General features: G+C 40.1%; 4 protein-coding genes across 4 annotated transcripts; 1 reads left to right on the top strand and 3 right to left on the bottom strand.

Moving 5' to 3' along the window:
* Window positions 1–175: 175 nt before the first annotated feature.
* On the bottom strand, window positions 176–2,003 carry LOC108110528 (lipase 3). Its single transcript, XM_017219609.2, has 4 exons — window positions 1,812–2,003; window positions 1,282–1,459; window positions 864–1,225; window positions 176–801 (listed from the first exon to the last, which is right to left on the bottom strand). The coding sequence occupies exons 1-4, from the start codon at window positions 1,947–1,949 to the stop codon at window positions 217–219; spliced, it is 1,263 nt and encodes a 420-aa protein (XP_017075098.1). The 5' UTR covers window positions 1,950–2,003; the 3' UTR covers window positions 176–216.
* Window positions 2,004–2,217: 214 nt separating this feature from the next.
* LOC108111190 (lipase 3) lies at window positions 2,218–4,789 on the bottom strand. Its single transcript, XM_017220577.2, is given in 5 exon segments — window positions 2,218–2,719; window positions 2,721–2,942; window positions 3,109–3,470; window positions 3,528–3,705; window positions 4,184–4,789. Coding segments are annotated over 5 exon segments (1,263 nt in total). The 5' UTR covers window positions 4,355–4,789; the 3' UTR covers window positions 2,218–2,389.
* Window positions 4,790–14,504: 9,715 nt separating this feature from the next.
* Window positions 14,505–16,221, bottom strand: LOC108110494 (leucine-rich repeat protein 1). The gene is made up of 2 exons (XM_017219573.2): window positions 15,582–16,221; window positions 14,505–15,522 (listed from the first exon to the last, which is right to left on the bottom strand). The coding sequence occupies exons 1-2, from the start codon at window positions 16,152–16,154 to the stop codon at window positions 14,809–14,811; spliced, it is 1,287 nt and encodes a 428-aa protein (XP_017075062.2). The 5' UTR covers window positions 16,155–16,221; the 3' UTR covers window positions 14,505–14,808.
* Window positions 16,222–16,737: 516 nt separating this feature from the next.
* LOC108110704 (long-chain fatty acid transport protein 4) lies at window positions 16,738–22,104 on the top strand. Its single transcript, XM_017219847.2, has 5 exons — window positions 16,738–16,787; window positions 16,863–17,116; window positions 19,774–20,403; window positions 20,499–20,700; window positions 20,760–22,104. The coding sequence occupies exons 2-5, from the start codon at window positions 17,010–17,012 to the stop codon at window positions 21,699–21,701; spliced, it is 1,881 nt and encodes a 626-aa protein (XP_017075336.2). The 5' UTR covers window positions 16,738–16,787; window positions 16,863–17,009; the 3' UTR covers window positions 21,702–22,104.
* Window positions 22,105–22,356: the final 252 nt, after the last annotated feature.

Genomic DNA, 22,356 nt, shown 5'->3' on the forward strand with positions numbered 1-22,356 from the left:
GTAGAACATTGATAAGCTGATAAATCACACTAATAGTTTATACAATGTTAGGTGTAATACTATGGTAACGAAACCGGTTAGGAAGTCACTAGTAATTATTTAGCTGACACGCTTTTAACTAAAGTGATTAAACTAAATAATTATAAGGTAATTAAATAAAAACAAACAAATTAAGTTAATTTTTACAATTAAAACATTTTTATTATACTCAAAGAATTACAAAAAATTATTATAATCTTCGTTATCAAAATCTGAGAAAGAGCGCGGCTCATAAAACTTCATAACTGCTAACATTCTGTCCCAGACAAGTCTCTTGGCATCGATACCCCAGATCAGATCCAAGTGGGTGAAGTCTTCATCTGGCACCAGATACTTATCCACGACATTAGGAAGTTGTTCGTATAGTAATTCCACATCCTCCGGCGGAGCCAACCAGTCGTTATTGGCGTGATATAACGCCACCTTGGCCTTGACATTCTCCAGTTTGTAAATTGGTGGAAAAATACTACCGTAATGGAAAATATTCAAAATCCCATAGTCAAAAAGCTGGAATCTTCGTGAGTTCCTCAACTGTCCGTAATGATTCAACTGCTTCATGGATGCTCCTGCCGGCGTGTGACCCGTCACTATTGGAAGCAACGTTGCATTCAGCTGCTGATAATTGAATCCAAATATGATGAAGAATAGGCTTTCGCAGAACATGTTGGTTATAGTCGTTTCATGGCAACCAACCCGCTTTAACCAGTTTATCAAAGTGGTACTCGGGAAGAACTCATTATAACCAGTGGATCTAAGAATAAACTAAGGATAATATGTTAGATTAGAAGGGTTGCTTTTAATAACTTAATTTAAGTTCAACTTACTGTCAACGCCGCATCTTGGGCAGCCAACAAATTCACAACGGGACTGCGACAGTGGGTCAAGTAGGCCACCGGGGCCAAGGCCTGCATCAAAATGATTTTATCCATATACTGGGGTTTCTCACTGGCCATGATCCAAAAGCTAGCCGTTCCCTGGGAGTGAGCAATGTAGTACAGCTGACTAAATCCAGTACGCATCAGTACGAAATCAATGATGCTGGGCACATCATAGACACCCATTTCATGGAAGGAGAAATCCCAGAACTCAGGGTCATCAGAGGTGTAACGGACATGTCTTTTTGAATAGGTATTACCCCGGACATTGGCCATCCAGACATCGTAGCCCTGTTCATATACTAGGTAACCTTCAGGAGAGGGTGAATCTTACTATATATAGTTATTGGATATAGTTCCATCTTACCTAGAGACTTTGTTGGTCCCAACATCACCCAAGTGGCTGAACAATCCAAAAGACCATGAACCATCAGCACAGGTATAGCTCCTGGTCGGGCGATCCTGTGCACTCCTAATATATATCCATCGTCTGTTTCGACTGTATAATTATCGGCTGGATATCCATATTTACTAATCAGTTGGAACTAAAGACATAAATAAACATGTTAGATAAGCTTTTAGCACAAATACTTTGGAGAAGTGCGACTACCTAAACCATTAAAAACAGATGAGTTGCTCGAACTGTGAAAATTGAGCCAGTAGTCTGACCCCTATAAAAAAATGTATAATATAGACTTGGTATATATATAATCTCGCACACGCTTTGCTTTTTGTTTTTTCCATTTTTCATTATGGAAAATCTAAGACTTTTTCTTTATAATTGATCTTATATTGATCTTCTTTAATGTATGATTTAAGTTGCTTTTCTGTATTAACTTAAATTTGACTGAAATAACGCACAACATATACAAATTTCCTGGCTTTCCTTAAGCTTACCGTATCCAAGTCAGCATCTTCGAGAACGTTTGGAGGTATAACCATGTGATAGGGATTAAAAAACGCGTAAGTTTCCACATGAAGATGGGCCAGGAAAAAGATACAAAACAGAAACTTTTCTGACAAAGGTAAAGTCATTTTCAGTTTTTAGTTTTAAAAGAGATCCGATCTGTGCAAGTTCCGAGTGAAAACTAAACCTAGCTTTCAAAAGCGTTGAAAATATTTGTATCTGAGCCATAAAAAATCGACATTTTAACCCTTAAATACATTTTACATATAACAAATTTAAATACTTTTACCTTATATAAAATAGCAGTGACGTAAATATGGCTTAAATTGGCTTTCACTAGCAAAATAAGTTTAGAAATTTTCCCGGGAATAATAAAACAATGAGGTTTTCCTCTAATCATTTTAATGGCACATTATATTCCAACTTATAAAATTGTGTTCTTATCCGGTTTTCATGATTAAAAAATCATCTTAATTTTTATAAAACAATAAATACCTAACTATAAATAGCCGTAAAATGTAATATACTGTGAATTAAATTATAAAAATATTTCTATAACTACACCCCTTTAGATAACCGAGTTCTCATGGTTTCTCATGTTCTCCAACATTCGATCCCACAACAGCTCCCTGGCATCGATGCCCCAGATGAAGTCCAAGTGATTGAACTCCTTGTCTCCCACCAGGTACTTTTCCACCACATTTGGCAGCTGCCTGTGCAGCATTTCCACATCCTCCGGCGGTGCCAGCCAATCATTTTGACCATAATAAAGAGCCACCTTGGCCTTGACATTCTCCAGGTGGTAAGATGGTGGCTCAATGGTACCATAACGCCAGTGATTCCTCAGCCATCCATAATCGAACTGCCGAAAGCCTCCTGACCTGTTAAGCTGTCCGAAAGTGCTGCATCTGCTTGGTGGAGGCTCCAGCAGGAGAATGTCCAACAATCACAGGAAGCATTGTCTCGTTCAGCTGAAGCTTGTCGAATCCGGTGGTCAGAAAGATCACATTGGAACAGATCTCCTTTGTAATGGTGGTCTCATCACAAATTATGCGATTAAACATGCTGATGAACTCATTCTTGGGCAGGAACTCGTGGACGCCAATTAGCTTGAGAACCAACTAAAACATAAGAGGAAAAACCGTTGTAAGATTGGAGAAAATATGAGGAAATGGTTAAGGATAAAGATGTTTTCATTTTGGATATAATCATAATGATAATAAAAGTTATATTCCAATGCAAAAACACTCTTTGAAAGGATGGGATAATATGGATGGGGTAACTTACGCTCACCGATAGGTGCCACTCGGCCAGGAAGTTGACCACTGGACTTCGGCAGTGCTTTAAGAAGGCCACTGGTGCCAAGCCCTGCATTAGGACGATCTTGTCCATATACTCCGGTCTTTCACTGGCCATGATCCAGAAGACCACTGTTCCCTGAGAGTGACCAATATAGTGTAGCTGACTAACTCCCGTGGCATTCAGAATGTAATCAATGGTACTGGGAATATCATGTTTTCCCATCTCATGGAAAGTAAAATCCCAGAACTTGGCATGGTGTGTACTGTACTTTACGTGCTTCCTCGAGTACGTATTGCCCCGAACATTGGCCATCCAGACGTCGTACCCCTGATCGTAGAGCAGGTAACCTTTGGAACAAAAACAATCAGCATGGGCATGCAGCTAGAGATAGCCTATGATCTTACCAAGTCCTTTGTTCGGTCCCATCATCACCCACGTGGCTGAGCTATCCAGTAGTCCATGAACCAAGAGAACCGGCGTGGCTCCTGGCCGAGCAATCCTGTGCAGGGTGAGTATATAGCCATCATCAGTCTCCACGGTATGATTCTCCGCCGGGTAACCATATTTCTTTATAAGATTATACTGCAAAAAGGGAAAATGAATAGAGCTCACTTTTAATGAAATAATTGGCTTTTATTATAGGTTTAAGTTTGGATTAAGAGAGGTACTTTTAGCTCTGTTTATGCACAGATTTTAATTAAATAATTTGTTTTAATCACATCATTGCGGCACTGAGACCTGAAATCAATTGATCTCATTAAGCTATATGATTTAATTATATGAACGTAACTAAAACATTTCATAGAAATTATATATAATATAGAGTAATGGCCTGTGAACTAATCAGAAATTGCTAGTTTTCATGTTTTTTTCACATAAGAAATTTGATTCTAAGCACTGTACAAGTGCAAATTTGTATAATAAATCCATTACCGTCACTTTTTAACTAGCTATTAAGTGACTTTTATACTCAATTAAAAAACAATAAAAGTACTTGTCAGTCTATAAATTAAAAACACCATTTGTTGCTGACTTTTATAACAACTTTGATTTATCTTACCGTATTTAAATGTGAGTCTTCCTGTATATTGGGATCCACATCGTTTTCTATCCGCAAATTACTGTCCACCGCCACGGATCGGCCCAGAAAGGTCGGCGTTTTGAAGTTAACGTTGAAGAGGGTGATATTTCCAAGCGTCAGTGATAGACCATCGACGATTCCGGAGTGCATGAGGCACAAGACTTAGGGCAACTATTAGCAATTTTGCTGACATTTCACTAGTTTTACGACTTAATATTTATACTATGAATATAGATAGATATAGGGTCAAGCTGTGCGGATGTGATCGGTGCGAGGCACAATTGTTGACTGATGACAGTACGGATTGACGGCAAACAAAGAAACCTTCTGTGAGAGCGAGAAATTCGACACTTCCCCTGAACCGACTTATGTTCGAATAATCAGCACTCGACCGTTCGTTTACGTACAATACTTTCGATTGAATCTTGAATCACTGGGGCTGTATATTAGTTAAGCCCGGCGATAACCTGACTGCCTTCGTCACTAGCCAACGGCTGATAAGCGTTAGAGTCCGGCTTGAAATGGTCTTGACTTTGGATCCACTTACGCACGAGATGTCAAAACCGCCGGCCCCCAGCGGCAACTGAAGATGTTTTGTCGTTATTCCGATTCCGAATCCAAATCCGCCAAGGGGATCCACCTTGGCAACATTCGCTCGGGCTGGTAAACAAACAATCCAACATGTTGCCAGGCCAATTGATTCGCTTAAGCTCGGCTCTTCCAACTCTCCCCCATCTCCATTGAAAATGGAATAACAACTGGTTGTTGCTCTGCTCAGCCGGAAAGAGAAAAATATTATATTTTATTAATTACAGACACGCTTTGCAAAGCTGTGAATCATTTTCCAGATATAAGCAAGCAACAGTGACTAACTAATAAATATTAGAAAATTGAACCCTAATGGCCTGATAATCTTAAATCGCAGGAAAGTAAAATAGTATTTCGTTAAGTATTTTAAGAATACAAAGTCCAATGGTGAGGCTATCAATTCATCATTAATTACATTATCAAAGTAAGTTATTTGGTATTATAATCTGGCTTAACAGACCTTCAAATGCTTTACTTGAATTGGAAAAATCATTACCTCTTAACTTGATCTACATACATTAGCTTTATGCCATTATTTATAGTAGTTTAAATATAGACATTTTTACGTTACGTTAAGTCATAAACTTTTTTATATTTATTTCTTAAATAATCATACCTCGTTAATATATTCTTATGTTAATATGATTTTTCATGAAGGTCTCAATTTACATAATATTAAATATTTAAATAAAACTTGATTATTCTTAACCTAAAATTTTAAATTAAATTTAAGCAACATCTCTGAATTTATGCTTATCCATTTTTGTTATAAAATTTTCTTTCCAAATTACAAAAACGAATTGACAAATAACCTTCCCCACAATGTCGATCTCATAGTTTTTGGTCAACAAATTACTCATTGACGACGACCAGCAACAAAATCAAGCGATTATTTATTGATTATTAACCGATCAAAGTGCAATCAACCAAGCCAGACTGTTATATGAGTGTTATTTTTTCGCTATTAATACAAATTTATCAAATTTATCGCACATTGACGGAGGGAGTGGCAAGGGCATGATAAACGACTCAAATTTGAAATTAATTTTAGAAATTTCGTATTTGCGAGAGGTAAACACAAACGCCGTGATAGAGAGATAAACTATTGGGGAGGGAGAGGGTGTCCGCTTATCGCACTGACCAGTTGTGGGAGTTGAGCTAAGTAGAACCGAGTTTTATTCAATTGTTAAGTGTAGCTTATTCTGCATTTAACGAACAAACAAACACGCACTCGCACACAGAGACAGCTTCTCACACAGAACTTGATACTCGGCGAAAAAAAATTGGGATTTAAGGAAAATATTCCAGAAATTTGAAGGAAATCTGCATAGAGTGGTGGCGTATTGAAAATATGTATTGGGAATACTTAATTTATTTTTAAATGTTATTATAAGATTATTTTTTTATATTCTAAATTGAAAAAAATAACCTTTGGGTAAAAATTCGATTTTTCTGACCTTTTTCTCTATGTTCTATGTTATTTAATACTTAGGAACATTAGTATCTGCATACTCCACGCTCTTTTTCAGCATATTTTAAAGTCTTTCTTCATTTATTTTCGCTTTACATGAATTTTTCCTCAGTGCACCTACGCAGATACAGCTACAAATGAGAGCTACGCACATACTTGCTATGCAAATCAGCACAAACAATGCGCAGTTCATTAAATGAGCTGTTGAGCATAAATATATATATATACTCGTATATATAAATAAATTTATGCATGTTATTATCGCCCCCTTGCCGCCCTTTGAGCTGCCCTATCAGCATTTGCAATGTCAGCCACAAACTGCATTATCATATGAAAAGCTTTGCGACTCAAAACTCGTTTTGGTTTCGGCAACATTTTACAGCTGGCAACATGCTGCCAACGATAATCCGAGATTCTGACCAATTCAATGACATTTGAAGTTGATTTTTAGTTAATTTACTGCGCGGTTTGCTTTTTCTGGATAAAAATATTGCAAGTCCCTAGATAAGCCCCCGAATTCATGGTATTTTCGGCTATTTTAAATTGCTCTTTGGGGCATTTGATTTGAACACCACAAGCCGCAAACGATTTTGAGTGACACAAAGTCCGGGCGATTGGTTCAAAAAAGTTTATTAAAACTTTTAATAGTTTCTAAAGGGAGGAAGGCAGAAAGTTACTGGGAGAAGAGCAGTGGGCTTTAAAAAGTAAATAGAAGTGCAATGACAAATATTTGTTCAAAAGCAACAAAAGATGTGAAAATGACGAAGCTAAAAAACTACTTCATAGTCTAATGTTAAATTGATTATTTTTTTGGTGAAAACCAAGATGTGATAAGAAACCAGATGGGTTTTAAAAGAGGTCAAAAATGTATTTATAATCAGTAAAACATCAGAGTTTTTTCCCAATTCATAGTTTTTAATGTTAATAAATATAGGAATTTATTTTTATATACATATATTTTACATAGACTTCCTTCCTATACTACCCTCCATACTTCATCACCATTTGTTATATAAATTTAAAAGTACTTTTACTTTGCCTGCAGCAACAAGTTAAATTCCTGCTTATCATGCTAAATACTTTAACTTCAAAAGAGCCCCCGAAAATACCAGAAAATCTACCACTTGAAAGTACACACGAACCCCGTTGAAGCAAGGAAACTGCGACCTACTAAACACTCCGCATCGAAAAGGGGCTGAAATCAATGTGCAAATCTCATAAGATGCGGGCGTTTTGGGACTTCTGGGAATGATTGGGGAGGATGGATGGAAAATTCCCTCGCCAGAAGACAAATTTCGCAAATACCGGAGTCCAGAGTGCGAGGCTGAGCCCGTAAGTGCTCAGTGTGTCAATGTGGCAAATGTATCTGTATCTTTTTGTATCTGCACCTCACTGCAAACCCTCCAAAACACGTACGTACGTACTCAGCCAGCTCGTTGCTCGGATCAATTTCCAGAACAAGATTTATGCGCTCGCCAAAAAGGGGCCATAAAATATTTATTGTTTTCAAGTTGCATGGCCATGATAAGCGGCAGAAAAGCAGCAGCAACCTCCTTAGGATAAGAACATCCCTTTCTATCAGGGATAACAGAACAAAGAGCAACAGGAACAATCCTTATCCTTATCCTGTAATGCGATACCAAACTGAATGAGCGGGAGGTGAAGTCTTGATATATTGCCTTTAAATATAAATTTATTTTCATGCTAACGAAGAAATTAAAATGAGAATTGGGTGAAGATGAGGGCACAAAAATTTAATCCATTTATAAATATATTGAAAAGATCTTAACTGGAATGAAATATATATAAATCTGTAACTGAAACTTTTTATTATTTTTTAAACAAATTCTTTTAAGACAAGTTTTCCCGCCAATTTGCACATGTGATAGTCAAATTCATTTAACTCTATGCGTCTGAATTTAACCCTTCAATGCCCGCAACATCTGCAGCGATTTATACAAATAATTAACTGTCAACTGCAGGCAGCAGTCGTCGTCGGAATTTTCCGCTTTCCTTTCGGCTTCCTGCTAAGCGACACCTTGAGGGATCAGCCAGCCTCCCTACACTGCAAAATTATAGGCAATTCTGGCTGCTTTTTTTTTTTTTTTTTTGGTAGAATGTGAAAAATGAAAAATGTAAATAAATGTTGATGATTGTTTGGCAGCCATCGGTTGGTGGCAAGAAGGGTGATTTATAAAAATGTGCGAGAAAAATGATTTTTGCACGCCTGAGAGACGTTGACAGGCCGCCCAAACATCAGCCATCCGCCCTTGGGTCGTCATCCGCTGCTGCTCCTCTCAGCTGCCAAAGTCATTAACTCGACAAACCGCCAACGTCAACGGAGCAGCTAGAGATGGGATAAATTTAATGGAAGGAAAGGAAAGCAATTTATGAAAAAAATATAGAGGTATTAATTTTAAATTATATATTATAATATATATCTACTTTTATATATTTTAATAATATTGAAAAAAAACTTTTATCGATATATGAAATATTTCCCATCTCTAATCATAACGCCGGCAGAGGCGAGTTATGTGTAAGTGGAGCGGAAGTGCACCCTCACACACACTCGCACACACAGTGGGCGTTTGGTCGGGAATGGAGGCGGGGCTGAGGTAACGGCAACTCGAAAAATGTTAAGGCATTCGTTATGTCAACAAGCAACAATGAGCAAGTCGGAGTGGAAGGGGTAGAGGAACAGGAGCCAGAGGAGATGGAGATCCTTGTTAGGCACATTACATCACTCATTTTGAAGCAGCCTGTGCGTCTGTGTGTCCTTGCGAATGTGCTTGTGTTTGTGATTGTAAGTCGGGAGTTTCCTAACGACCAAGTTGCCTCTGCCACGGCTTCCTTTTTTAATGAAGTGCAGCTCCTGTTTTCACCATCCACTTCCACTTTTTTCCATGCTTTCCCAGCTTTACCAGCAATTGCAGCCAAGCGACAAATGCCGCGCATTCCCATTTTGTGGCAGAGAAATGGAGTAGGAGATTTTGGGGATCTCGGGTTCTCAAACTCTGTGGCCTTTTCTACTTTGTGGCACGTTCACGATTCCTTTTTGCTTTTTGTTTTTCTGCCTTTTGCCGTTAAAGGTATACAAATCTCTCGCTTCGGTGAATCCCAAGTGGAAAATGCGTTAATTGGGCATTAAATGGAAAAATGTTGCAGGGAGGGGATATTTTTTTTGGATGTTTTTGAAGTATTTTTAAGTTGAGGTTTTTAGTCGTTTGAGTTTGGCTCTGGAGCTAGAGCTATGAATCAATCCGATTCTAACTCAAATGCTCCTATAGAAAGGTTGAATTAAGTTGTTAGTTAATCGTTACCCATACTCCACTTGCATATACGGACCACCGCCTAAAAGCAATTCCCCAACCCAACCACCTGGGCCACCACCTGCTAGTTCAATCAACTAATAAACTTCCCTCAGCCGACAGCGACTGCAAAGTGATTATTGATTTAATTACACATCAAAGCACCAAAGAAGATCACACAGGGTGGTGAAGGAAAGTTCAGATGGGTGGATGTGGGTGGTGTGTTTCCTTTGGGAAGAGCACCGTCATCTTCTTCATGAAGGCGGAAGACCAAGAGGCAGAAACCAGGCTGCTGTCGTCACTGTGCCAAAGTAATAAAATGCTAATGAATTAATTTTCGCAGGAACCTTGCAATAAAGTCACTTCCCTCCCAGCCATTTGTCGCTCTTAACTGCTTCTGATATTTAACATTTACATTGGCCCAAAGACATTCCGGCGAGTGCATTAAATTTAACGAACTCTTATTAACTCGAAGCTCCAAAATGAATTATGCATTTAATATTATTATTAAACATTTTACTAACCCATCAAAGTCGGCTGCAAATATTTGATGTAGTTAAATTTTAATCATCTCCCGGCCCTGTTTACACAAGGGAGCATTTCAAATTGAAAACGTTCCCTAAATAGTTGCATTAAACAAATATTTTGGATGAGGGGGGCAATCTCTCCTATCTTTTGGAGTTGGAATCAGTGGCATAGGGTGTGGTCGAGGGAGTCGGAAGTAGGCAAAAGCAATTTCCTAGTCACAGATTTGATTTTGTTTGCCGAAGCGGTGCGGCATAAAATCGTTTGCCAAATGCCAAAGCATCCAGATATATCTCCGAAATACATTCGGCTAATGAAATGCACGCTCCGGCAAAATGGGATGGAGCTGCTCCGGGGCCCCGGCCAACTGGGCAAATAATCAACTCCGGAGCGGGAACAACAATAAGGACCACAGTCGAACCGCCTAAGAGCTCGTAAAAAAAACTCACCACACGATAAAAATCAAAGGGAAATATCTGCCAACAGAAATTCAATACGATTGCAGGAGATGTGGACTCGACTGCTTGTTACCTAGTGTGTTTTGGAGTCATTAAAGAAAATATATTGATCGAAAAATTAAATGTCATTACCACTTCTGTCGTGCCGAAGTCTATACTATTACAGAATGTTTATGATCTTATGGTAGATATATCTTATTCGTATTACCTATTTTGGCTAATCTTCGATATATTTTTCAGCCCTGGGTACTTCTGGTACTTCATCAATAATAACCAAGTTTTATGGTCAGAATAATAAAATTAAAAATATATCGAAAGTAAGACATTTTCGACTGGTCGTATATACCCTTTTAACTTCCGGAATTTCCTCTACAAGCACTCGCCTCTGCTGACCGCAAAGCAAAACTTTTTGCGTCAGATTTATGCGGCAATATTTTGCTTTGAAATCGCTTCGTGGCCAACAGTGGGTGTTGGCCACCCATCCATCCCACCACCCACTGGCCAACCAGCCATCGAAGCACAAAGACAAACACAAATACAACCTGTAGCATTCATTCGCCTGCCTGAGTTTCGGTTAAACGGGAGTTCTATTTACATTTTGTGCTCGAACGCATTTTATCTTTATCTTTTATGGCAAGCTGAATGGAATCGAGGGGATGAGCATCTAAATTTTAAATTGAAAATTGATTTTTCCCAATGCTCGAGTGTTTGCAATTCTTTGTTGTTTGTCTAGAATTTGATTTTCCCAGCTTGCTAAGCGCGAGTTGGTCAATTTTGTTCTTCTTTTTGTTGTGATTGATTCGTCCTTTGGCCCGCGGTCAAATGGAAGGGAATTCCCTGGGTGCGTTTTTTCGATAAGAAAATTCTAATTTGAGGAACGTGCCACATAAGTGCGCATCAGTGACTTTTCATTCTAGATTCAAGGATTCCACATTATTGTGCCATACATTCCTGCTTGCTTTATTCGAGAATTGAAAGTAAGAAATATGCAAGGGATATGATATCCCTAATTTGTAGGACACAGATTGGATTTTTATACAAGCAATTTGGTTGGGGTTGAGAACAGATGTTTTTTAACATAAAATAAGTTATTTGGGAAAGTTGTTCACTTATTTGACTTTTGGTGAACTTCAAGTTATCCTTTTTGTTATTAATTTAAAAAAAAGAATGTAAAAACCTAAATTTTCCCTAAGAAACCTTCCCATTTTTCTATAATAAAGTTAACATATTTGAAACATTTTGTCTTTTAGAAATTCCTTAGCTCTGAATAGCTCTGAAATATTATACGTATTATTTTTATTTAACAAATACCTTTTGAGCACCCAGACTAAAGACATTCCTTTAGTCACTCCTCAAGGTAAACAGTTTTCCTCCCCTTGGTTAAGTCTTTAAGCGAGTTTATTGATTTTTTGTGGGTCTTATCTAAATTTGCTGTAACAGTTAGCGAGTAAATTTGAAATATTATGAAGACAAATATAAAGGGACCTGAAGGAATGAGACCTAGCCGGTCATAAGCCTATCAAAACGTTTTTATTAGATCCCTGCACGCGTCTGGGCGACAAGCCCCCCAAAAGAAGTTAAGGGAAAGCCGAGGGGGTCGTCGACAGTTTCGCGTGTGTTTGCAGTTTTCCGGTCGTTTTTCCAGCCAAGAAGGCGACTCTTTTTCGGGGGATGTTGGTATTGTGTTAAAGAAATTGATAGCGGACGACAAATCATACCTTGCGACGAGGTCGAAAAACTGGGGCTGCACTTGGTCTTTGGGGTGGCTCAAAGCTTGTGGCTCCACGGCTTAAATAAGCCCGTAATGTGGTGGTTTGGTTCTCCTCTGTTGCTGTTGTTGTTGCACAATTTGCCGGCCTGCTAATAAAATTTGATAAGCCAAAGTGGAGCAACGCCAGACGAGTCAAATAAAATGTTTACCCGCTGCACGCAAATTGGGGATAAATTTTATGTAATGCAGGGGGAGTGACATAGCGCCAAAATCACCCAGACATCACAACCCCCCGAGAGATTCCCGGAGACCCCATAGTAACGGCAATTGCAAAGTTAATTTGCGCATAAAAATGTTTGCCAGGGGAGTCATCTGTCTGGGTCTGACTTTGGCCTCCTTCGAGGATTAGCCATAAAAGTGGTCTCCCAAAAAGTTGTTTTTTTTTCTGGCCTGCTCTTTGATTTATGCCAATGTGTTTTGATTTGCGCCATTTCATTCTATTCTATTTGATGATCCCCTCCTGGCCATTACCATTTCGGTTTGATGCATGCGAAATGCATTTTTGATGACAGTTAATGGAGTTTTTACTGTCTCCGAGCGTCGACCTTATGCGGGTGAGTGGGGGGGACTTGCTAAAATTTCCATTCCCTTAGCTGACTTGGCACATTTTGATGTTGGTTTTTGGCTTTTTTGCTTCTCGTTTTAGGCCGGGGACAGTGCAAATGATTCGGGGTTGGTTCTGGTTTTATTAGGAGTGGGGAGGCCAGGCAGACAGAAATTTCGAAACATTTTTATAGGGTCTGGATGGTTTATAAAGATTTTTTCCATTTATGGGTATATAAAATATACAAATTTGTGAGCTAACAAGATTTTTAGGGGTCGGATGGATACTCAACAAATTTGTTTGTAACTGATATATAAAGAAGACGAAATGCAAAATGAAAATTTGCAAAGTCGGAAGAGAGCCTAAAACTTGTATTTAACATATTGCTAAAGATAAATTAGCTTATAAAATTACTGTTGTTTTAAAAGTAATATTAAGCTGTTAATTGCCAGATGGACTTATAGTCTTTTTTCTAGCTTTCCATATAAACTATAAAGAAAAATTCCATATGTGCACCGCAGAGATTTCCTCCTATTAGGCTATTCTATTGCCTACTTTTAGGCTTACTGACCGAGTCAAATGTAAAGTCAAGCCCAACATTTGCGCACACAAAGCTACAAAGTCATGGCCAAAAAGCAAAAAGGACATCGTGTGGGCAAACACACTCATACATGAATTGACAACCACCCAGCCAACCACGCATCTGCATAGCAAACAAAAAGGAAAGTCTACGAGAGGAATGGGCATATGGATGGCAAACAGTAAGCGGAAGCGAAGCTAGGACACTTAAATGCTGCTCAAAATTGGATTTGGGGCAGCTTAGAGAATTCCAAGAGCCCCTGGAACCAGCCAAATGCTGATAAACATTTTTATAGTTAGGCTCGAGTTTGCCACAAGTCATGGCTCATCCTTTTCGCCCTGAAAGGATATTTGCCGTCGCCGCCTTATTCCCCAGCTGCACATTAAAGCCTAGAATTCAAGTGGGAGACAAAGAAGTCCTGCAAGGCTGTGCCGCTGTTTATGCTTATTTAAAAAAGTGGCATCGCTTCGAAGTTTTGATTTGATAAAGCAAAAGAAAAGCAAAGAACAGCAAACGATAAGGCCGAAATGTAGATTCCCCGTTTATAAGGATACTCTTTCACACTAAAATGCGTATATCTACTTGCATATTTTCTTTATTTAAATAGGGTTTTTTCTAACCTAACTAAGGAAAGGAAATGTCACCCAGTGAGGGTATACAAAAGATAATCGTATGTGGTGGAAAAGTAAAAGGACGCACAGTAGGGTGAGTAGGTTAGCCGGCTGATAAAAAATCGTTTATGCAAGTCACATACACACGAAGCTTTTAATAATAAAAACAACGAGCTTCTGTAATACGAAAACAAAGTAAGCAACCAAGCGTGCGTGTGAATGTCTTTATGCCTGTGAAAACGTCTTGGGAGAAAGGAGATTCACTGCGTCCATGAAGCATCCAACTTATTGGCTCTATCCTAAATAAAAAAATCTTTGCATTATACCTCTATGTAAAACCTATACCTATATTATATATTAAATTTTAAAGTTTTTCTAAAACTTTGGCATTAAAAGACATTACAATATTTCAAACTTATTTTTTGCAAAAAAAAAAAGGTCTTTTGATACATCAAAATTTATAAATCGAATCAGATTTTTACGAATTATTCGTGAAATATTCTTATTTAAGCTTAAATTCCTATCTCTTTTGATGGTAAATTCGCTTTTATTGGCAGTTTAGTTTCAACAAGATAAAGTATATGGGGGAATGAAAACAAAAACTATTTTCAAAAATATATAAATATCTAAATCTAAATGAGACCCCACCGCCTTTTTATAATCCGACGATGGGGGTTATGCAAATAATATAAATAATATCTATTATAGCTAAAAAATATGCTCCAAATACAACTACCTGATCCAATCAGGGAAACATTACGCTCATGAAGGGCTTAAGTTGCGCCGATGCACTGCATTTGGGTCCGCAGAGAACCACATCCGCGTAGATCTGATGCTCGCGACTGTATGTAAGGTTTTTTATATTGGTGAATTTTGGCTGTATAACACGCTGGAGCAGATCCTCCTTGCGCAGAGCATAGCATAGTACACCACACAGGCACTTTGGTGCCTCACAGATCAGTTCAATGAGCACAGAAGGAATAGAGCCCGCTGGCAAAGGCAGCTTATAAGTGTCTACGGCTCGGGCTGCCTGGAGCCAAAGTGGATGCGGTGTGTTAGCGACTGCCTTTTGCTGAGTGAATTGTTGCGCAGCCTCTGCATTGAAGGCCTTAAAGCAATTGCCCCACACATCCAACAGGTCAATGTGCAGATCTTCGATGGCAGCAGGCAAAGACTCTAGTTTGTTGCTGCACACGTGCAGTTTTCGTAGAGCCTGCAGACGGCGTATAGAGAAGGGCAGTCGACTAAGTAGGTTATCGTTGAGATTAAGGGAGACCAATCGCTCAAATTTGACCAGAGGAGGAGGAAAATGGGTCAGGCCGTTGCTCGAGAGATCCAACTCGCCAAGTGTTTTACTTAAATTAGTACCCCGTAGCCAGCACCAGTCGTTTAGTTCGCCCAAGCAATTACTGCCCAAGTGCAGGGAGTTCAGCGACAGGCGACCCAACTCCTTAGGAATCTAAAAACAAAGTGAAGGATTATCCAGTAATCTATGGGAACATATTCCAAAACATTCACCTTAGTTAGTTTATTGCCGCTGACATCTAGCTTTGTAAGATTTCGGAGCGAGCAGATCTCAAAGCTCAGCTTTACAAGCTGGCTGTTGTTGATGGTCAGCGCCTTGAGTGTGCGTGGGAATCCCTTAATGGGGTATTCGCTTCGCTTGCTTATTACCATGCGCACCTGGGGCTGCGCTTTCTGTGGAATAGCCGTTGCGGCAGCAATGTTCAGTCTCAGATTGATGGCATCTTTACCATCCATGCCCAGTTTGAGGGTCTGCAGGAAGCCCTTCAGTTGAATGGGGTCGCACTTGATTAGTAGATTTTCCGGCGGCTGTAGGAAACCTATGGTGGTTTTGCCGTCTAGTACAAACTTTGTGTGCACTGCATGTATATTATCCTTGACCTTGTAGCGACTGCCAGTCTTATTTTGTCCACTGAAGAGTACCATTTCCAGCTCTTTCTTGGTGTTCCCATTTGAGTCTCTGGCACTCTGCTTGTAGCCAATGGCGAGAGTGGATTTTACGGGTCGCGGTGTCCGGTTAGCCTGTGTAGTTCGGTTCACCACTTGGACCTCGCACAGGATTTTCATGGCGGGGCGGTGTTTAGACAATAAAAAACCCGCTAAATTAAACAAAACATTTGTAGTGACGTCAAGCGTTGCCACTCGGCCACTATATCAGCTGTTAGGAAGGCGATGCCAACCGATAGTGAAAGGCGGCTTTTTACCGATAGTAAGGTAAGATATTTAAGCTTTTGATGAACTAGTTCCACTCTGCAGCATAAAAGCTTTATCTAAAACTCGAATAGCGCAGGACAAGTTACAAAACCAAAACAAGCATTAGCAGTTGTTTAATTTGAGAAAAACGATTTGAATTTAAACATAGAAAAATGCTATTTCGAAAAGCTCGCCGACACTTTCTGCCGTTCTACATGTTCAATGGATTCTTGTGACAGCGAAACGAACGTTATCATCGTTTGCGTTACAACAGCTCTAGTATTGGTCATCCGAGGCCGGAGCTTACAGTAAGAAATGTGCAACATATGGCGCAGTACGCAATTCAAAACAAAGTTCATGGCATAAACAAAAGTTGGTTCTAAATCTAAAAGTTATAAACTAATCTGGTATTATTTCTAACACCTGCAGCACAACAGCATATTGGACAACCATGTGAACAGCAATGTGATAATTAACATCGACAATTGCGCGCATTATAGCACCAATGTAAGATTTTCATATATTGCATTTTTGATCCTCTCTCTAACGGTATTACATTTCCGGTGATCTGGCAACGCGCAGCGCCCGGCTGATCGAAAATCGATAACTTACGAATCGCACGATCGACAGCGACGACGACGGCAGCGGTTTTTAGTCATATTTCGGTTTTTCTGCGCAACGGTCGCTTTCGGCTTGGCAATCGCCTGCGTCATCTACACGCTCCAAACAATGGGCTGGATTTTTGCTGTGCTCGTCGCACTGGTTGCCCTGCTGCTGACGAAACCCGGTTGGCGCTGGTTCTACATAGCGGGAGCAACCGCCAGTCGCGATCTAACGTGAGTGGTAGCGGGGTAGGGAAAACTCATTAGCGAGGGCACACTGTACCCAAACAGTCAGTGATAAGTTTACAATACCGCCCCCGTGCGGTGTGCATTTCAATACAATATATCTGGGCTTTTCTTTTGTGAATCTATTGAGAACATCCGAGAGCTGAAAAATCAGCCGAGTGCAAGTACTTTGGCCATTGTACCCCGCATCTAGCCCCTAGAAAACCACAGAGAAACTCGTTTTCCATCAATTTAGGTCGCCATCTGCAGCAGCATTTCCAGTTGTTGGGTAAAAACTGTAAAGAGAAAACTTCATGGGGAAATGATTACAACAATGACAAATTGTATACGGAAAATATTAGATTTTGCCACTCGATTACGCGGTTTATTGACTTCTTCAGGTTCAAGGTCGCCCAGCCCAAAAAAATATACAAAACCAAAACAAAACTCGCTTTTATTTACCATTGACTTCGTACGATCGTCGCCCATCGAAACCCTCCACGCATACTAATAAGACCCCATCGAGTGCGTCAGGCGGAAGACTACTGGCACACTAACCGATCTGTTCTTGAAAACGGACGCCAAAAAGCCAAAGCTTGGGTAATTAAAATGGCGGAAGTGTCTCCTCAGTCTAAAAATTTTGAATTTTCTAGAGTTGCCAGGGCTGCTTTGTAAAGTTTTGTATATTTAAGCGAGAGACTAGTGCTTTTTGATGTGCAATAATTTTTCAAATGATCTAAACTCTTACTTTCTTATGAATTCCAAGGCTTTTTTAATTATAGAAAATTATCAATATCCATTTTGATATTTTTTTAGAGCCTCTACCGTGCGATTTAATTAAAACAGCGGAAGTATCGCCTTGTGACTTATGCATTTTCTATGCTATTGCATTTTTCCACTGCTACCCATCAACACTTTTGTTTCCTACACTTCCAAAATTTTATTGTATCTTAATAGATTTTTAAATCTTATATTCTCCAACCTTCAAAGACATCCCCAAAATCTTCAATGTAATAGTCTTTAATTAATGTAATTTAATTTTTTAATTGAAATCTGAAGCTATAAAAACGTAAAATTTTTCTCAGCTGAAGAGGGCGAAATATAATTTGCTTAGCATTTTGTGCTTTAATGAGTCAAAATCAGCAGATCAAGTTCCATGCCAAGGCCAACACTGTTTTCGACTTTTTGTACTCCGTGCATATGTACTCATTCGTATATATCTTCACTCACAAACGATTCTTAAGATCAACTTTAAGTCTGACTGGTCAGCCTTGGCCACGTATCGAAGTTTTGCTCCGTTCGACAGCCAACTTATCTCCGAGCAAACATGTGCAGCACTTCCAAAAATACCAAGCAAACCACTCGATGGGGGTCATAAGGCCTGATTAAACCCCTATAAATACACGACTAACGAGCGTTAAGCTAAACTAACTGCTTAGCCGGCAATCTTATCGACACTTCACTGCCCCGGTGGCGGTGCAAAGTACGCACGGGTGCAAATCGAATTCAAATTGAGATCGCCGATGTGGTCGAGTCCCAAGTCGAGTGCAAGTTTTTTCCCCCATTTCTAATATACGGCCCATCGAACTATTGCGGCTTATGTTTGCCATGGGGAATCGAACGATTTGGTTTGGTTTTACCTCACACATATCGTATCGTATCAAATCTCACAATATCTTGAGTGCTTTTAAGCGACTTTCAGACCGGAACACGTTACCTACATTTTAAAGTGGAAACGGTTGCAAATTTTCATTATCACATAATTATAAAGACATTTGTTGGGCAGACAATAAATTAAACTAAAATAATTTTGTATTCGATTTTTTTTTTCAGTTGTAATAAAAATCAATGATAAACGTTATCTGGCTGAGGGTTTGTTCACTTTGCTGATAACTTCTTCAATATTGATACCTAGGTCAAACAGTAGTTACTGTTGAAGAATAAATGTTCCTAGATAATCCCATAATCCCCTAAAGAGATAAGACGTTGTTTAGTTTCAGACTTAAGTAGAATATTTCTTGCCTTTCCACCCTGAGATATTTTAAAGATTCTAACTTTTCGATTAAGGTAAAATTTGTTTTATATTTTCTTTGCATATGCTTTCTCCCAGAAAATCTGCTTGCAAGCGCTTGCAAAAAAAAAAGCAAATTTTTTACAACATTGACCTTCTTGTGAACTTTGCATTACTCAGCTCGTATTTAGCAACGTCATAAATTTGCGGCTCTCATGGTCGGACTAGGTTACCACGTTCGGTTTCGATTGCAGCCACTCCAGGCGGGTTTATCTCTGGGTTTATCGCATCATGGCTGTTGCGCTTGTCGAGCTTCGATTTCTGTGAGCTATATTTAACGGCCCCAACCACTAACCATAAAACGCACGCGATCGATGAAGGAAGATACAGCCGTGCGGCTACTAGCAGCGACTTACCGCTAATCAAACACTTTCCCTAACATCAATATCCGTTGGATTTATTATCAAAACGCCGGTTTAACGATACGAATAAATGGAGTATTATTAAGATGATTTGGCAAAATGTATGATCAAATCATTAAACCGTTAATAATAATGAATACTATATTATTTCGGGTATTTCTTTTAAGTTTAAAATTTAAGCCAAAAAAATGTATTGAACTAATCAACTTTTTCTTATTTCTTTCTTCGTTTAGAGCTCTCTGGGCTTATATCAAGCTCCTGAGGTACACGAAACGCCATGAGCGCCTTAACTATACTGTGGCGGAAGTCTTTGAGCGAAATGTTCAAGCCCATCCGGAAAAAGTGGCTGTTGTCAGTGAGACGCAGCGCTGGACCTTCCGTCAGGTAAACGAGCACGCCAACAAAGTGGCCAATGTCCTGCAGGCTCAGGGCTACAAAAAGGGCGATGTGGTGGCTCTGTTGCTGGAGAACCGTGCCGAGTACGTGGCCACCTGGTTGGGTCTCTCCAAGATCGGTGTGATCACTCCCCTGATCAACACAAATCTGCGCGGTCCTTCTTTGCTGCACAGCATCACTGTGGCTCACTGCACGGCCCTCATCTATGGCGAAGACTTTCTGGAAGCGGTTTCCGAGGTGACCAAGGATCTGCCCGCCAGTCTCACTCTCTTCCAATTCAACAATGAGAACAACAACAGCCAAACAGATAAGAACATCCCGCAGGCCAAGAACCTGAACATTCTGCTGACAACCGCGAGTATTGAGAAGCCAAACAAGACGCAGGTTAACCACCATGACAAGCTCGTATACATCTACACCTCTGGCACTACCGGATTGCCAAAGGCGGCTGTCATCTCTCACTCCAGGTATGTTTATCAAATGGTTATTATTTATTTATTTATTATTCAGCTTATTATGAATTGGATTGAACGGACACTTTAATTAATTTTGTTCCTCTTAGGTATCTGTTTATTGCTGCTGGCATCCACTACACCATGGGTTTCCAGGATGATGACGTGTTCTACACACCTTTGCCTCTGTACCACACCGCTGGAGGAATAATGTGCATGGGACAATCGGTGCTCTTCGGCTCCACTGTCTCCATTCGCAAGAAGTTCTCGGCATCCAACTATTTTGCCGATTGCGCCAAGTACAATGCAACGGTAAGTGGGATTTATTGCCTTTCTAAATCACTCGCTAATTCTTCCTTTGTGATCTCCAGATTGGACAGTATATTGGTGAGATGGCCCGTTATATTCTAGCTACGAAACCATCGGAATATGACCAGAAACACCGAGTGCGTCTAGTTTTTGGAAACGGTCTGCGTCCGCAGATATGGCCACAGTTCGTGAAACGCTTCAACATCGCCAAGGTGGGTGAATTCTATGGTGCCACCGAGGGCAATGCGAACATCATGAACCACGATAACACTGTGGGTGCCATCGGCTTTGTGTCGCGCATTCTGCCTAAGATATACCCGATCTCCATCATTCGCGCCGATCCCGACTCTGGAGAGCCCATCAGGGACAAGAATGGCCTGTGTCAGCTGTGCGCCCCCAACGAGCCGGGCGTATTCATTGGCAAGATTGTTAAGGGAAATCCATCTCGCGAGTTCCTTGGTTACGTTGACGAAAAGGCCTCTGCCAAGAAGATTGTAAAGGATGTATTCAAGCACGGCGATATGGCATTCCTCTCTGGAGATTTGCTGGTGGCTGACGAGAAGGGTTACTTGTACTTCAAGGACCGAACTGGAGACACCTTCCGCTGGAAAGGCGAGAATGTCTCCACCAGCGAGGTTGAGGCTCAGGTCAGCAATGTGGCTGGATATAAGGACACTGTGGTTTACGGCATAACAATTCCGCACACCGAGGGAAGAGCTGGTATGGCCGCCATCTACGATCCTGATCGCGAACTAAACCTTGACGAATTCGCCGCTAGTTTAGCCAAGGTGCTACCTGCCTACGCACGTCCCCAGATTATTCGATTGCTCACCAAGGTGGACCTTACTGGTACCTTTAAGCTGCGTAAGGTGGACCTGCAGAAGGAGGGCTACGATCCGAACGCGATCAAGGATTCACTGTATTACCAGACATCCAAGGGCAAATACGAGCTGCTTACACCGCAGGTTTATGATCAGGTGCAGCGCAACGAGATTCGCTTTTAGAAGCTGCATTGGAGTTGTGTCTGAGCTTTGCCTTTTGCCCAATATGCTGTTAATTAGTTTGTAAGAGATTCGACTTAGTCTACGAACGGAAAACCTGTAACGGCGACAAAAATCATTTAGCCCAGCTTCTTCCGAAGCGTATTTCCATGTCAACATTGCACTTTTGTATACAGTAAGCATATATATATTGTAAACGTAGTTGTATCTGCATTTGTGTAGATGATAGCCTCTTATACGCATTTTAATTGTTTTTAGCATGCTAAAGAACCTTGTAAGTGCAATTTCAGCTATTGTTTAGTCAGTTTTAGTGGCATTTACACTTCCATTCTCGCTGCGTTTGCCTGTACATATGAGAAGCTCTGATGTTTTTGTATCAAATAAAGTTTGTTTCTTCACCACTGGATGTATTGAAATTCTCAGTTTATCGTGCCGGAGAATGACACCATTCCACCTGCATACAAATGATTCCCAATTGCCTGTCCGATTCGCACGGACTCTCTGATCTATAGAAATGCAAACAGAGACACTCATGCCGTGAGCATTCAATTAACCAAACTTGAACCTCGTCAACGTTCAAGTGCAACTGAAGGCATGAAATTAACGAGAATTTTTAATTAGATTACATAATATGTTCTTTCGATTGATTCATCTGACG

This window comes from Drosophila eugracilis, unplaced genomic scaffold (genome assembly GCF_018153835.1).
Source record: "Drosophila eugracilis isolate 14026-0451.02 unplaced genomic scaffold, ASM1815383v1 contig_445, whole genome shotgun sequence".
NCBI classification, from domain to species: Eukaryota; Metazoa; Arthropoda; class Insecta; order Diptera; family Drosophilidae; genus Drosophila; species Drosophila eugracilis.

Bases quoted from the DNA above. Each gene is read 5' to 3' on its own strand.
- LOC108110528 (XM_017219609.2), bottom strand. From the start codon at position 1,949: ATGACTTTACCTTTGTCAGAAAAGTTTCTGTTTTGTATCTTTTTCCTG. The intron at 1,460-1,811 runs GTAAGCTTAAGG...TTATGTCTTTAG, and splicing joins AAGATGCTGACTTGGATACG to TTCCAACTGATTAGTAAATA. The intron at 1,226-1,281 runs GTAAGATGGAAC...CCTCTCCTGAAG, and splicing joins GGGACCAACAAAGTCTCTAG to GTTACCTAGTATATGAACAG.
- LOC108110704 (XM_017219847.2), top strand. From the start codon at position 17,010: ATGGGCTGGATTTTTGCTGTGCTCGTCGCACTGGTTGCCCTGCTGCTG. The intron at 20,404-20,498 runs GTATGTTTATCA...TGTTCCTCTTAG, and splicing joins GCTGTCATCTCTCACTCCAG to GTATCTGTTTATTGCTGCTG. The intron at 20,701-20,759 runs GTAAGTGGGATT...TGTGATCTCCAG, and splicing joins GCGCCAAGTACAATGCAACG to ATTGGACAGTATATTGGTGA.
- LOC108110494 (XM_017219573.2), bottom strand. From the start codon at position 16,154: ATGAAAATCCTGTGCGAGGTCCAAGTGGTGAACCGAACTACACAGGCT. The intron at 15,523-15,581 runs GTGAATGTTTTG...CTTTGTTTTTAG, and splicing joins GCGGCAATAAACTAACTAAG to ATTCCTAAGGAGTTGGGTCG.